A 12,993-nucleotide genomic window follows, 5' to 3' on the forward strand; every position below is an offset into this window, starting at 1 on the left:
AGCACTAATTTTCAGAGGCAATCTTCCCCATTTGTCAGCAAGGGTATATGCTCACTGTCACTGTCTTCCCTTGAACGACAATCCAGGATAAACTGTTTTATAGTCAGAGATTTTCCGAACATCTGAGCTATCAGTTTAAGTTGGTGTTTACTCACATTTCAAAGTGCCTGATGTGTCGACAAATTTTCATTATTAGCTGCCCAAACCTGAAGAAAACTTCGACGTCTGTTTCTTGAAGTCTTTTGAGTTGCTTCAGAAGCTGCAGCATTGTACCACTCCTCTTTAGCATCTCTTTCTGAAGATATACTGAAGCATCTCTACCCAAAAAATCTACAGATACAGAACAAATCTACCCAAATAATTCAGCTTCACACAGGCTCTCACAACCTTGTTTCAGACGTCTTACTTCAGAAAAAGGCAAAGAGTTTTGTGCCATTTCTCCTGAACAGGGAAGCTGCCACGGTCACTGCTTACCATGAAGATTCCCTCAACCTGCAAAAAATACAATTAATTGTTCTTCTCGCAGGCTAGACAGGCTGGTTTTCTCCTTGGAAAGTGAGTATCAGATGGTGTTAACTTCAAGAAAACTGGATACTACGTATATCATATGGTCTGAAAACAAAAGGAACAAGTGGCACGGCTGCCCTGTGGAATAGCAAAAAATAAACAGACAAAAGCCTCCTTGGTCACAGCAGTCATGGGAATGCATCCTATTTCCAGAGCTGGTCACATTAACCTTCAGCTGTAACACTCTTCAAGGAGCACTGCACTAGCAAACACAACTTCTGTAAAACCCAAAAATGCAGATGGAGTATTTTGAGAAACCCTGCAGAGAGCTGGCACTCCACAAGCTTTGCCATTACAGTATCCCTCATCCTGCAGCTTGCTAGGACAGTGGCTGGTGTCTGGGTTTGCACTAGGAAAGGTGGGCACAGAGAGCCCTCAGCTGTGTCAAGTATCACAGATTTGGCCCCACAGCCTGTGAAACTGGCAAGGAGCAGTTGCAGTCTGCAGGTAGACAAGGATCCAGAGAAAGCATTATCACACTGCCAAATCTAGAACTGCATAACTTCTTAGCAACTTCATATATTCCCTGAAAATGAATACAGTTTTCTATATATTGAGGTTAAAAAAATCTCTTAAAATCACTTAAAAAATATTAACATCATATTAGCACATATGTATACAGAATCTGTTCTGCCAAAGTAAAGCTAGTCCAAGACAGAAGGAAAATAGGAAACACAAATTTGTACATTAACAATTTAATTACATGAACCTCTATTAGCAAACACTAATCTCACTGCAGATTTTCTAAGGCACAGAATCTTTATCTGAAAATATATAGCAACCTTTTCTCCAATCCAGTACAAGCTGGTACCTGCTGGTACCTTCTCATATACAGAACCAAAACCCCATTCACCAGCATACCACAAATACAACATATACTGGCTAGCACTTTGAGAAGACCACCAACTGTTTGTACTGAAATAAATCTAATTTGGCAGCAAAGAATCTATCACAGCTTTGTCCTAATTTCTGTCCACATACATATCTTGATTCTATTTTCTCTTTCAGGAAGAACACATTACATGCTTCAATTCTCCCTCCATCAGTTAGTCTCATGTTTCACTGACAAAGATACCATAACATTAAAATATCTATAAAATATTAAACTCAATTTTAGGTCAATTTTTTTACAGTTTGTAGTTGTGTATTTATTTGAACAAAAAAGCCCTGAGGAATCTGTTAAGTCACATATCAGTGAATGGCATATAATACAGAATTCATTGCTCCTATTCATCAAGCATGCAATGCAATATTTATACCACAGATGTCTTCAAATGTAGTTTTATTCCAGTGACTATTTGCAGACTATACATGTATTTAAAAACAATATTATGTGAACATATCACAGACCAGTACCTAAAAAATCTTTAGTAAATACTCCTTTATAAAAGGTTTTGACACAATGAAAAAGTCAGTTCAGAAGAACGCACGTTACCAGGTTTCTTGATAAACAAAATACTGTGAAGCCCTGTAACCTGCATGAGCACAAGTATCCATGGCAATGGATCTTTCATCTAAATCCTTGTTTCAAATAAACAGGTTTAAATTTTGTTCAATAAACAAGTTCTACCACAACACTGTCCATTTAATTTTGTGCTTTCCAAAAGGCAAGCATACTACAGAAATAAAATTCCCTACCCAAGAGAGAAATGCAGTAAACACATATTTGTTTCCCATTCCAGCAGAGGAATCCAAGTTCCTTGAAATTCTCATTTTGTCTAAATCCAAAACACCCTCTTATACCTTCTTCTTCTTCTTCTTTGCCTGTTCTCCAGACTCTACTTTACGTTTCTTAGCAGAAGCTGGTTCATCGTCTTTTTCACCATCTTTAAATAAAAGAAAGAGTTAATGAAAGTCAGCAAAGCCAGTTTTTTGTCTTAAACACCATCCTGTCTCAGAACAACTGACTTAACCACATCTGAGATGGCTGGAAAAAAGACACTGTAGCATTAACTGACAACATCCTCATTTTTGGAATGCAGACAATATGTGTACAAAACAGGAATGGTTACTTCTTATCACTGCTACAAACCACTGCAGGTAACTAAAAAGAGGCTTTATGCTACTGTACAGTACCTGTTCTAAAAAAATTATTATTTGACTAGCTAATAGAAAAAGCTAGAAAATGACATTTTTGAAGCAGGACATAATGTTAAGATCAATTAACGTTTTACCTTCTTCCTTTGGATGAAGGCTGACTAAGAGAAATGCATGGATGGGGAAACATGGAACACATGGAGAAAGACATTAAAACTGCTACTGGGAAAGAACACCCACAACCAAAAAACAGGCAAGACAGCAAAAAAAATCCTTCTTTTGGAAAAGCTTTGTTCACAATTTTACCAATGAATGAAAACATTGTGTTCTGAAAGCTCAGAATTTCTTCTTCTGGTTCTGTTCTCTTGGTTATTGCTGGTGATTCTCTTTCTCCAGCAATTAAAAACAAAAAAAAATCCACCCACCTATCAAATATTTCTTTACTACCTAAATTACCATTACAGCTTGTACCATCATAGAAAGTGAAGAGGATAGTAAAGATTTTCTTCAGTAATCTATCCCATGGACATCCTATTTGATTCCTCTTTTGGACCCCAAGTTTTGCAAATGTTACAGAAATCATCTGACCTACAACTACAACTATGGTCAACACAGCAGCACCTAAAGCTCTCACACCACCTTCTGTTTTAGTAGCACCATGACTGAACCTGTTGGTTTCACAGAACTACAGCGCCACAGACTCTAAAGCTTCCCTGCTAATGACAGAGGGGGAGAGGAGCAGAGGGGCTGCTCGAGGGTCTGTGTTGGATCCAGGAAAGCCCAACCGCCAGCCCTGCAGTTCACCCAGCCCTGCAGCCAGAGCGCTCTGCCCGTGGGCACTGGCGGAGCAGGAGAAGCCGGCAGAGCTTCCTGGGGGCCCGGGGCACGCAGGGCAGCCTCCCGCCCGCCCGGCCGGGCTCCGGCAGCGCCCAGAGCCTCCCTCCGTGCGCGGCAGAGCCGCCTCAGCCACGGCTCACCCGACTCTAGGGGCTCCTGCTCCTCGTCCGGCAGGAACTTGGCTTTGCCGGCCTGGCGGGGCGCGTCGTCGCCATTGTCCTCGTAGATGTTGGACCACTTGATGGCCATGTCGAGGGTGGGGGCCGGCGGCGGCGGCTTCTCGGGCGGGCTGTAGGTCTCCGGCGGGGGCACGGCGTTGCTCCTCCACACCTTGAACTCCCTGGGGGGCTGCGGGAGAGAGCAGAGCGCTCGTCACGGCGGCCCGGGGGGCCCGTGGCGGCCCCGGCGCTGCCTGGGTTCACCCCGCGCCCCCCGCACCTCCTCGGGCGCCCGCAGGACGCGGCTCTCCCAGTCGATCTCCTTGTTGAGCGGGTTGTAGAGGAAGGCGGGCGGCTGCGACACCCGACGGAAGAGCTCGTCGGGCGGCGGCAGCCGCGGCCGCCCCGGGGTGTCCCCCGAGGCCGCGGCGGCTCCCGCCGGGCGCTCGTCGGGCTGCGGCTCTTCGGGCTCCGAGTCGGAGCTGGAGCTGCCGTAGGCCGCGAAATAGCCCAGCGGGTCCTCCCCCTCCGCCGCCATGGCGGGGCCGCGCCTCGCAACGCCCGCGGAAACCGCGCCCGCGCCGAGGGTTCCGGCCCGCGGCTGCCGCCGGCCCGGGGCCGCGCGGGGCTGGCGGAGCGGAGCCGCGGCGGGCGGGGAAACGGGGCTGAGGGCTCCCACAGCTCCGGGGGGTTCCCTTCGAGTCACCAGAGAGCGAAAATCAGACACGAAACCGAGCCAACCTTCATTTCTCCCTTTCCACACCTGCCGGCCTCAGCGGAGGGCAAACACGTTTTCCCTTAATATCCGATCACCTGCTAACCCAGGGCAGACACAGCGCTGATCGTCCCTGTTCCAGGAGTATCTTTACCAAAACAGATTTTTCAAATTTGTTGGACCAAGTTTGTAGTAGACCTCCCTTGTGATTGACTCATACACAGATTACTGCATCAGCTAAAACACTGGTGCTGTTCAAAGGGGATGGAGCTGGGACAGGGCAGGTTGAGGTTGGGTATCGGGAAAAGCTTTTTCACCCAGGGGGTGTTTGGGACAGGCTCCCCAGAGCAGTGGTCACAGCACCAGCCTGATGGAGTTCAAGAAGGGTTTGGACAACGCTCTCAGGCACAGGGTGTGACTCCTGGGGATGCCCTGTGCAGGGCTGGGAACTGGACTCAAGGGTCTTCATGAGTCCCTTCCAACTCAGCATATTTTAGATTCTATGTTCAGATTACTTACACTACCAGAAGCAGGATAAGATCTGAGGAAGGGGTTTTGGTTATATTATGATCACTTCCTTTAAAGATACTAAACCATATCCAGCTGATCTCTCCTAATCAATACCATGCCATTATTTTGAAGTAAGCCCTATACACAAAGTACAATGAAAATAGTCACTGAAGTGAGACACCACAATGCCTGCAGCATTTGCAAATCCTTCTTCAAGTCATGCTTCTCAGCACTCAAAGTTTTTGTTTCTCCCCTGCTATTAATAAAAATCTTAATTTAAGAATAAAATCGGTATGCGTGGTTGGAAGCAACTCTTCTCACATCCGTAGGAAGTTGAGCAATAGAGTCATTTGAAAAAAAGCAAGAATCAGGTTAGTAATAGTAGTCATGAACTGCAGAAACTACTTAAGCAGCAGAGCTGTTGATTTCACACACGTTTTCCTTACAGACTGCTCTTGAGTGCAATCCTACCAGCACAGGCGTTTCACATTAAGTCACTCTTTCCACCAAACTTCTCTAAAAAGACAAGGAGAACAAAAGCCTCCCGCACACACAAAACCAAAACCACACATCAAGGTAATGGCATGAACTGCTCTTGCAACCTGTACATCTTAAAAATGACAGAGGCAGACAGAAAAACAGGCAATTGTACAAAAGAATTTATTCCAAAATTGTGATAAAAATAAATGTTAAAAATGCACATTATAGACATTTGGAAAGACAATACATTCACTCAAGGTCTCAGGTTTGCAGGCTCCACTGGGAGTGGTCCCTGCACACTGCACGGGGCAGGATGGGGAGCAGCAAGGCAGCCTCCACCCTGAGCTGGTGCATTTTCTCTGTTAAGGCCAACCCTGCTCATTCTCTTCTCTTTACAAGAATCCAGGAAGGGACTCAAGCCTAAGCAGAGCTCTTTAAGTGGTTACATTTAGACAAATCACTTTCTAGACCTCCCAAGTACAGGCAACTACAATTCAAGTTAATGGAAGAGAGGGAGTTCATCCTATCCTTAATTTCATGTTAAAGAACAAAGTTTGGCTTGCATATTTAGGCACTTAATTTCCACAGTGCCATCTCATCTAAGCAGTTCCACTGAAATGCATTTTCACTGCTGGACACTATACGATTGTAGATGTAGACAAGAAAAACAAGGATTTTTATAAACACATCTTTCTCACATGTAAGATGTTCATATACTTGGGAAGGAGTGTAGTTGAACATTGCATTTTATTTTCATCTACTTCCAAAACCAGAATAATAATGAAGAACAATTTATAGAGACTCTACTGAGGTCCTGCAGGTGGCCTGTCTCCACAAAAGGAGAACAGTTTAGTAATACTACCCCAGTGTGCACTGGAATGGCATTCCATGGCTATACACACCATGAGAGCCAAAATAATTGAGGACCTTAAATACAAACCTACCCTTTGATATACTGAAAACATCCCATCACTTTAAAGTGTAGTACTGCAGAACACAGTTGTACACATGTCAAATTAAGAATCCACCAGGTCATTTTGAAATTATTATATGCACCTGCACAAAAGGTAGGCTACAATTCCAGTATGAGAGGAATACAGTGTGTTACATGGTGGCAAGAAATGAGAACCTTCCCATGTTGAAAAAGAATGCATTTGACTCTAAGCAATTTGAAATGTAAACCTGTCTGTCTGCTTTGAAGAGGGGGTATTTGAAGTGCCTTATTTCCAAGAGTCCTTCAGGTACAGATACTTTTGTGTCACACAGCTTCCTCTCCACTTCCCTAGAGGGACAAAGATTACAAGCTTTGCTCCTTAATAGCATCCTACAATAATGTGTTCTTACAGCCCTCACAATGCCATTAGAGCAGTTTACATTCCTTTTCCAGCACTAAAGAGAATTTATATTTAAAGTGCATCTCAAATCTGGAATCTTTAACTAATATACAAGAAGAATACGCCGAGGCCTGCAGAAGTGTATTTGTGATACTGATGCCTTTTGATGTATCAGCAGGACAAAGTTCACACAAGGAAGAAACTCCTTGCTAATAAGCACGATTTGGCCAGATTTGTGAGGATTTTTGCAAATGGAGCAGCACATGTATACATGGAGAGCAGAATTTATCTCAGTGAGAAACATTTAACTTGGTAAATGAGTTTAAGCTTTTTGGTAAGTAAGTTGAAGTTTTTAGTTCAGATTTTTGTCCATACTCAGTAGCTTTCCTAACCATCTTTTCCAGTTCGCCCATCACAGAAACATTAAGAAAAGCTGATTTGTTAGTTTTGGCAGAAAGAAAAAACCCATTTGTTCTGTAATTCCAGCTAAAGTATTGCTGGTGTGAAATCTTATACACTAAATGTGAAATCTTATCCACATTGGTTTAAAAAACAAACATTTGTTGGTGTAACACCACAATAATTTGTACAAAGCTCCCTAAAAACAAAACAAACAAAAATGTCAAGCAGCACCAGCATCACACAATTACAAAATTAAAACAGAAATTGCATAGATTATTTCCTCCAATTTTCCTAACAGTTTGAAAACATTTTTAGCTTTTATGAGCCATCCCACAAAGTTTCAGTACCATTCAGATGAACAGAGGAAAGTCACTGTGTTCACTGTGGCTGAACAGAACGTGATCTTAAAGGCAAAAAGCAATTGTCACTTGAACTAGTGCATGGCTCCTGCTGGTCTGCCTGCAGCTCTGGGGGCAGTGGGGGTGCACCAGGGTCTCCAGGCCCCGGGAGGGTGGCTGAGAAAACACTGCACTGTGAATTTCCCATCTCTGCAATTGGCAAATTCATTGAATGAAGAGAGACAGCAGACACAAATGCGGCGGTGCTATAATCTTCTTCTGGGTGATGTATCTGGGTAGATTCTTTGTCTTTTGTTTTATCCAGAAAATTAGATTCATCAGAAAATGATCTAGAAAGATTATTTGTTCCTCCATACAGTGAGGTCATACAGGTGCTGCAGCTTAAACCTAAGACAAAAAACCAGATAGTGGATTTAATTACAGTATGAGGACATCTTAAACTGTGCTGTGATTTAATACCAGTAAGACTGCCAAAAATCAACTGTCCATATTTTTAACAGACCAACCCTTCCTCTCACCTGTGACATCCAGAATTCCTGACAAATTAAAAAACAAACATGCAGGTTATGTAGGCTGATATGAATGGTTTCTCTGTACTCAGTACCAGAGAGTACTTGACAAAGATGCACTGTAACTTAGAGTTCATTTTAGAAAATCACTTTAGCCCTTTGGTCCAACTTTTTTTAGATTTTTTTCACGGTGTTCTTCAAACTTTTAAGGGCTTCACCTGCTGGTTTTGCTCCAAAGTGGACAGCCTTTAAGGCTATTTTACCTGAAGCCAGAGCAAACCTCAAGCCCTTTGTCTCTGTGGTTAGAACATACTTCTTCCTTCTTTATTTGCCTTTTGATGGGTGTGGAAGGGGAAGTAACACTTTTGGCATAGAAAGCCTATACTTTCTTTGCCTTAAACTATGAGTGCACACAGTCACTTCAAGGTTTGGGTGTCAACAAAACCTCTAAGCCTGTATGGAAAAACACACACATGTATTTGCAGTGTCTGCTTTAAAGCTGTGGCAGTGAAGGCATACAGGGGAACTCCCCTCAAGCTGCATTTGCTTGCACATCTTCTGCTGAGGCACAAAGTTTAACTAAACCAGAGCATCCTGCCCCTGCAGCAAACAGGCTGAAGAGAAATGCAAGATGGAACATAACCACCCATTTTTGAAAAGCAAAACTGAAATGTGAAGACAGATTGATCCATCATAAAAATACAACAGGGGATTTTTTTGCTACTTGTTATTTATGATGGATGTGTTCAGATAGTAAAAAGGAAAAGCCAGGGTACATGCACTAGGATCTTAAACACAAACTGGTAATATTTCCAAACATGTTGTTACAAATACCAGAGGAAGACTTTAGTTTTGGTTTTTAATTTCGCAGACCCACCAAATAAAACCTATGTCTTACACAACATTATTAAAAATTCGTTACCTTTAAGAGCTTCAAGCTTTTCATTTTTGACTTTCAGCACTACATCAGTTATCTTTTGTAACAGGAAGTTTTGTGTTCTTTCTCTTCTGATAGATTCAATCAAAGTATCTAGTCCCTTTGGATTTTCTGCTAAGTAGTCCAATAACTTCCCAGCTTTTTTCCTACTGGAAGATCGAGCAGAAATTTCTTCTGTGTCCTCCCTGGTGAGTATTTTCTTGGAGCGCAGGTAATCAAAGTGTCTCTCGGCTATGATCTTATCACACAGGTAAGGACGCATCCTTTCTAAAGCCTGAAAAGCAAAACAAACCAGTATGAGCCAACATTACAACTTATTTAGAAGCCTGTAGTTGGAACCTATATGATTTTGATGCAGGTTAGCAAAAGAATTTTTAAGGCTGCCACTTTGTTACTAGTTGAGATTTTTCTCAATGTAAAAATTTTTTTAAAAAATGGTTCCCTAATTATCACTTTCATTAACTCTTGGACTGAACTCAGGAGTTCCAATGCTTGTTAAGAAATACAGTGACAACTTATAGAAAATGTGATTACATAAGGTCTGAGGTTAGCACCTTTCAAAACAGTCAAGTAAAAATGAAATGATACCAAACAGCACCTACTCACTTTGTCTACAAATACACCCATTTTCCCTGATCATCTCATTGCCATGTTTCCTTACTGCTGTATCCTTGAGGCACAACTCCAAAATACTGCAGGTACTGATGTTTTCTGTACATTGAGGAAAAGGAGCCTCAAAGCAACAGCATGAATGTACTCACAGTTCAAAAGGTCTGTAAATAAGCCTATTTATTTACAATATTTAAACCTATTTATTTACACTATTGACAGGTTCAACAAATTACTGACATCCAAAATACCTGCACTTTCATCCATAAATGTATGTACTCTCAACAACATTAGCGGCTGTTTTGTGTCTTTTGTAACCCTGTTCTATTCCATGAGTGGTTTTATATGGCTAACCCTCATCTTTCTCAGCTCTTAACTGCAAGACTCCAAACTTTATAATTCTTCCTCAAGACAAGCTCGCCCACACCAAGATGTCCTTCCAAGTGTTAGCTTCCTGAGGTGTGCTGTCCCCTGTCACACACAGTGCTAATGCTGACACAGCACCCTGGTTTGCAGAGATCCCATTGGTGCTACCTGAACAGCTCTGAGAGAGCCGAGTCAGCTATGAAGCCACAACATTTAAAATCTGAGTGCAAAAGCTCTAAAGTCAGATTTATGGGACTGCATTTGGATGATAAAATGAATGTTTCTACCTAAGATTTCCATCCTTTCTCCTCCAGTACTGTGGGAGGACCTGTAAGGTTAAGGGCTGAAGTGACAATCAGGCACTTCTGTGAGACGCAGCCCTGGGTTCAGTCACTGACCCAGACTAACACACCTGCCATGTTACACCCACAGTGTCTGACTCAAGTAGCTTTTATCCTTTTTTGGTGTAACTACCCAATGCCACCTATTGCAGTACTACCCTGTGGAAACGAGTACTAGCTTGAAAAACGTCTCATAGAACTGTGACAAAGCACTTAAAGGAAATTACAAACAGAACCACGGATAGGCAATAAGTAAGTGATAAACTGATTTTACTTTTTTTTTTTTTAATTAAGCAATCATTTTTTGAGGTTGGTTAGCACATTGCTTCCCAGTCTCACGTTGAGATAAATTAATCCAGAATGAATCAGGATGAAGTCTTCCCTCAGATTCCAGACATCAGTGAATTACTATAGGGGAAAACTCAAGAAAATAGAGAACAATAAGCCTCAGTAAGAAATACCTAAGTATACTTAAAGTAGATATCCACGCTTTCTAAGAAAGAGTTTTACTGGCACCAGGAGCAGCACACAGACTTTCAACCAAGCTTTGGGTACCACGTTACTCGTCCCGTTCGCTGCCTCCGGCGCAGGCACCGGGCGGCCCGAGCCCCGCAGCCCGGCCCCGGCAGCGCGGGCCCGGCAGGGCGGGCGGCAGCGGCACACAGCCCGGCCGGGCCGCGGGGCGAGCTCCGGGGTACGCGAGTCATGATCAGCCCCGCCCCGGGGCAGCCCGGGGGCAGAGCCGTGCCCGAGATTCACCGCCGCCTTCCCGGACGCGCCGCCGGGCCGGTGCCTCCCGCCGCCCCCGCCCGCTCCCACAGCGCTTCCGCTCCCCTGCCCGCGCACGGGCCCCGCTCGCCGCTCCGCGCCCGGGCCCTGCACCCAGCCCCGGGCCCGCCCGCCACTTACATCCTTCTTCACCTCCGCCATCTCGTCCTCCGTCAGCGGCCGCCCCGCGCCGCCCGAGCTCGACCACGACCCCGGGCCCTCCATGTCGGAACCCTCGGCGGCGCCGCTGGGGAAACCCACGCGGGGCGGTGCTCCCGCCCGCGCTCCGCCCCCCGCCCACCTCCGCCAATGGGCGCTCAGGGTCGGGCTCCGCCCGCCCCCAGCCGAAACAGCGGCCGCCTGCCCCGCCAATGGGCGCTCAGGGTCTGAGATACGCTCCGCCCCCGCCCGCCTCCGCCAATGGGCGCTCAGGACTCGCGCTCCGCCCCGGCTCCGCCCAGAGGCGCGTGCGCGCGGGCGGCCGCGGGAGCGCGCGCGGGGCCGTGCGGGTGCCTCAGGGCGGGCGCGGCTCGCTGGGTGCGGGGGCTGCGCCGCCGGGACTCGGGCTGGGGCTGCCCCCGTCCCCGCAGGGCCTCCCGGGAACTGTGGCAGCCCCTCTGCTAAAGCGTCTGGAGTGTGCGGAGCGGTGTCGGGGCCCGCGGCTCGTGCGGGTGCTGGCAGGAGTAACAGCGGCTGGCGGTGCCCGCAGGTTTGGGGCCTGGCGGTGTTCAAAGGCCCCTCCGTGCACGGGGTCCTGCCCCAAGGCAGCAACAGAAGGATCCGCTGCCCCGCCGGGACACGGCGCCGCCTCCCCAGGGAGAGCGAGCGCTGAACTGCAGCAATCGGGGCTCCTGCAGCTGACACGGGTGGAACTCGGGCTGTTTATGCACTCCTGAAATTGTCCTTTCAGCAGATAAACATGAGCATAAGTAGAAGCGATCAACACTGCGGTTTGCTGTCAGTATGGAAAACCTGCCAGTTTTATGGTACTTTTACAGTGTTGCAAAGTCTTTGATTACCGTGCTTTGTTAATGCAACAGTACTCGAACTATTAATTGTGACAGTATCTATTTTACAGTGCTAGCAGTCCCAGCTTTAAAATAAACACGAAGATCCTGCCCAGAACACGTGAAAAATAAAGGACTAGGCACCTGGTGAGAGGGCCGATTTCTGCAGAGCTGGGTGTTCAAATCAGGGCCAATCCCCAAACTGTTCCCAGCCAGCTCCGTTCCCTGCCATGGCTGGGAAGGCCCCTCTGGCCAGTTCAAACTCTCAGGCTCACCCTCACCTCACAGCTCTGACTGCTGCTCATCTGGGGGCACACCTGCTCACAGCCCATGGCCTCCTCTGTGGCATTCCCACCCCAAGGAGCCTTTCTTTGCTGTAGTGCATTTGAATTTCTCAAAGCTGTGTTACTCTGCAAAGTAACCTATTTATCTCCCATTTTCCTGCTCAGAGAGCTGCAGGGCTGACCATTTCTCCCAAGTTCAATGCCTACACTGATCCTCCCCAGTCTGTGCTATGCACCCAAAATACATGGAAAGCTTTCAGCTTCTCTGATGCTTCCAAGAGAACTGATTGTGGCACTTCTGAAACAAAGCCAGGCATCTTCCCAGCCCCTGACTCCCACCCCTGTTTATTATATCACATGCCTTTCAGCTCTTCCTCCTCAAGGTGAATTATATTGTGGATTTTGCTGGCTCCACACAACACTGCTGATAAAAACATCTCTCATGCATTCTGGATTTAGAGTATTTGTTAATAACCTTGCTCAGCAAGAGGTGCAGTTCAAAGCCATGTGATGTCTGGAGGGTTAGGCTGCTGATTCCTGAGCCGTGGAGGAGACAAACTGGAATGATTTCACTTCAGCAGTCGGGAAGAGAGCATGTGGTTAGTGAATACAAGAGCAGAATATATTTTAACAGACTTAATGCCAAAACACCCTACCAGGATTTAATGGCAGGCAGCAGGAAGAAGGCTACTCTCTGAATGAAAGTCATTTAATCATTGCCATTAAGAAACAAATTCAGGTAAATTGGTACCAACTCTCTCCTGTAGACATGG

General features: G+C 45.8%; 2 protein-coding genes across 2 annotated transcripts; both read right to left on the bottom strand.

Annotated features, from left to right (window-relative positions):
- Positions 1-1,246: 1,246 nt before the first annotated feature.
- On the bottom strand, positions 1,247-4,206 carry C8H1orf52 (chromosome 8 C1orf52 homolog). The gene is made up of 3 exons (XM_030953433.1): positions 3,880-4,206; positions 3,582-3,789; positions 1,247-2,393 (listed from the first exon to the last, which is right to left on the bottom strand). The coding sequence occupies exons 1-3, from the start codon at positions 4,135-4,137 to the stop codon at positions 2,305-2,307; spliced, it is 555 nt and encodes a 184-aa protein (XP_030809293.1). The 5' UTR covers positions 4,138-4,206; the 3' UTR covers positions 1,247-2,304.
- Positions 4,207-5,468: 1,262 nt separating this feature from the next.
- Positions 5,469-11,211, bottom strand: BCL10 (BCL10 immune signaling adaptor). The gene is made up of 3 exons (XM_030953388.1): positions 11,071-11,211; positions 8,831-9,119; positions 5,469-7,786 (listed from the first exon to the last, which is right to left on the bottom strand). The coding sequence occupies exons 1-3, from the start codon at positions 11,152-11,154 to the stop codon at positions 7,419-7,421; spliced, it is 741 nt and encodes a 246-aa protein (XP_030809248.1). The 5' UTR covers positions 11,155-11,211; the 3' UTR covers positions 5,469-7,418.
- Positions 11,212-12,993: the final 1,782 nt, after the last annotated feature.

This window comes from Camarhynchus parvulus, chromosome 8, assembly GCF_901933205.1.
Source record: "Camarhynchus parvulus chromosome 8, STF_HiC, whole genome shotgun sequence".
In the NCBI taxonomy this organism is placed as follows: domain Eukaryota; kingdom Metazoa; phylum Chordata; class Aves; order Passeriformes; family Thraupidae; genus Camarhynchus; species Camarhynchus parvulus.

Excerpts from the sequence above, each read along its gene's own strand:
- C8H1orf52 (XM_030953433.1), bottom strand. The coding sequence starts at position 4,137 with ATGGCGGCGGAGGGGGAGGACCCGCTGGGCTATTTCGCGGCCTACGGC. Across the intron at positions 3,790-3,879 it reads TCCTGCGGGCGCCCGAGGAG|CCCCCCAGGGAGTTCAAGGT; the intron begins GTGCGGGGGGCG and ends TCTCTCCCGCAG. Across the intron at positions 2,394-3,581 it reads GCAGGAGCCCCTAGAGTCGG|ATGGTGAAAAAGACGATGAA; the intron begins GTGAGCCGTGGC and ends TTTTATTTAAAG.
- BCL10 (XM_030953388.1), bottom strand. The coding sequence starts at position 11,154 with ATGGAGGGCCCGGGGTCGTGGTCGAGCTCGGGCGGCGCGGGGCGGCCG. Across the intron at positions 9,120-11,070 it reads TGGCGGAGGTGAAGAAGGAT|GCTTTAGAAAGGATGCGTCC; the intron begins GTAAGTGGCGGG and ends TTTGCTTTTCAG. Across the intron at positions 7,787-8,830 it reads AAAGCTTGAAGCTCTTAAAG|GTTTAAGCTGCAGCACCTGT; the intron begins GTAACGAATTTT and ends TTTTTGTCTTAG.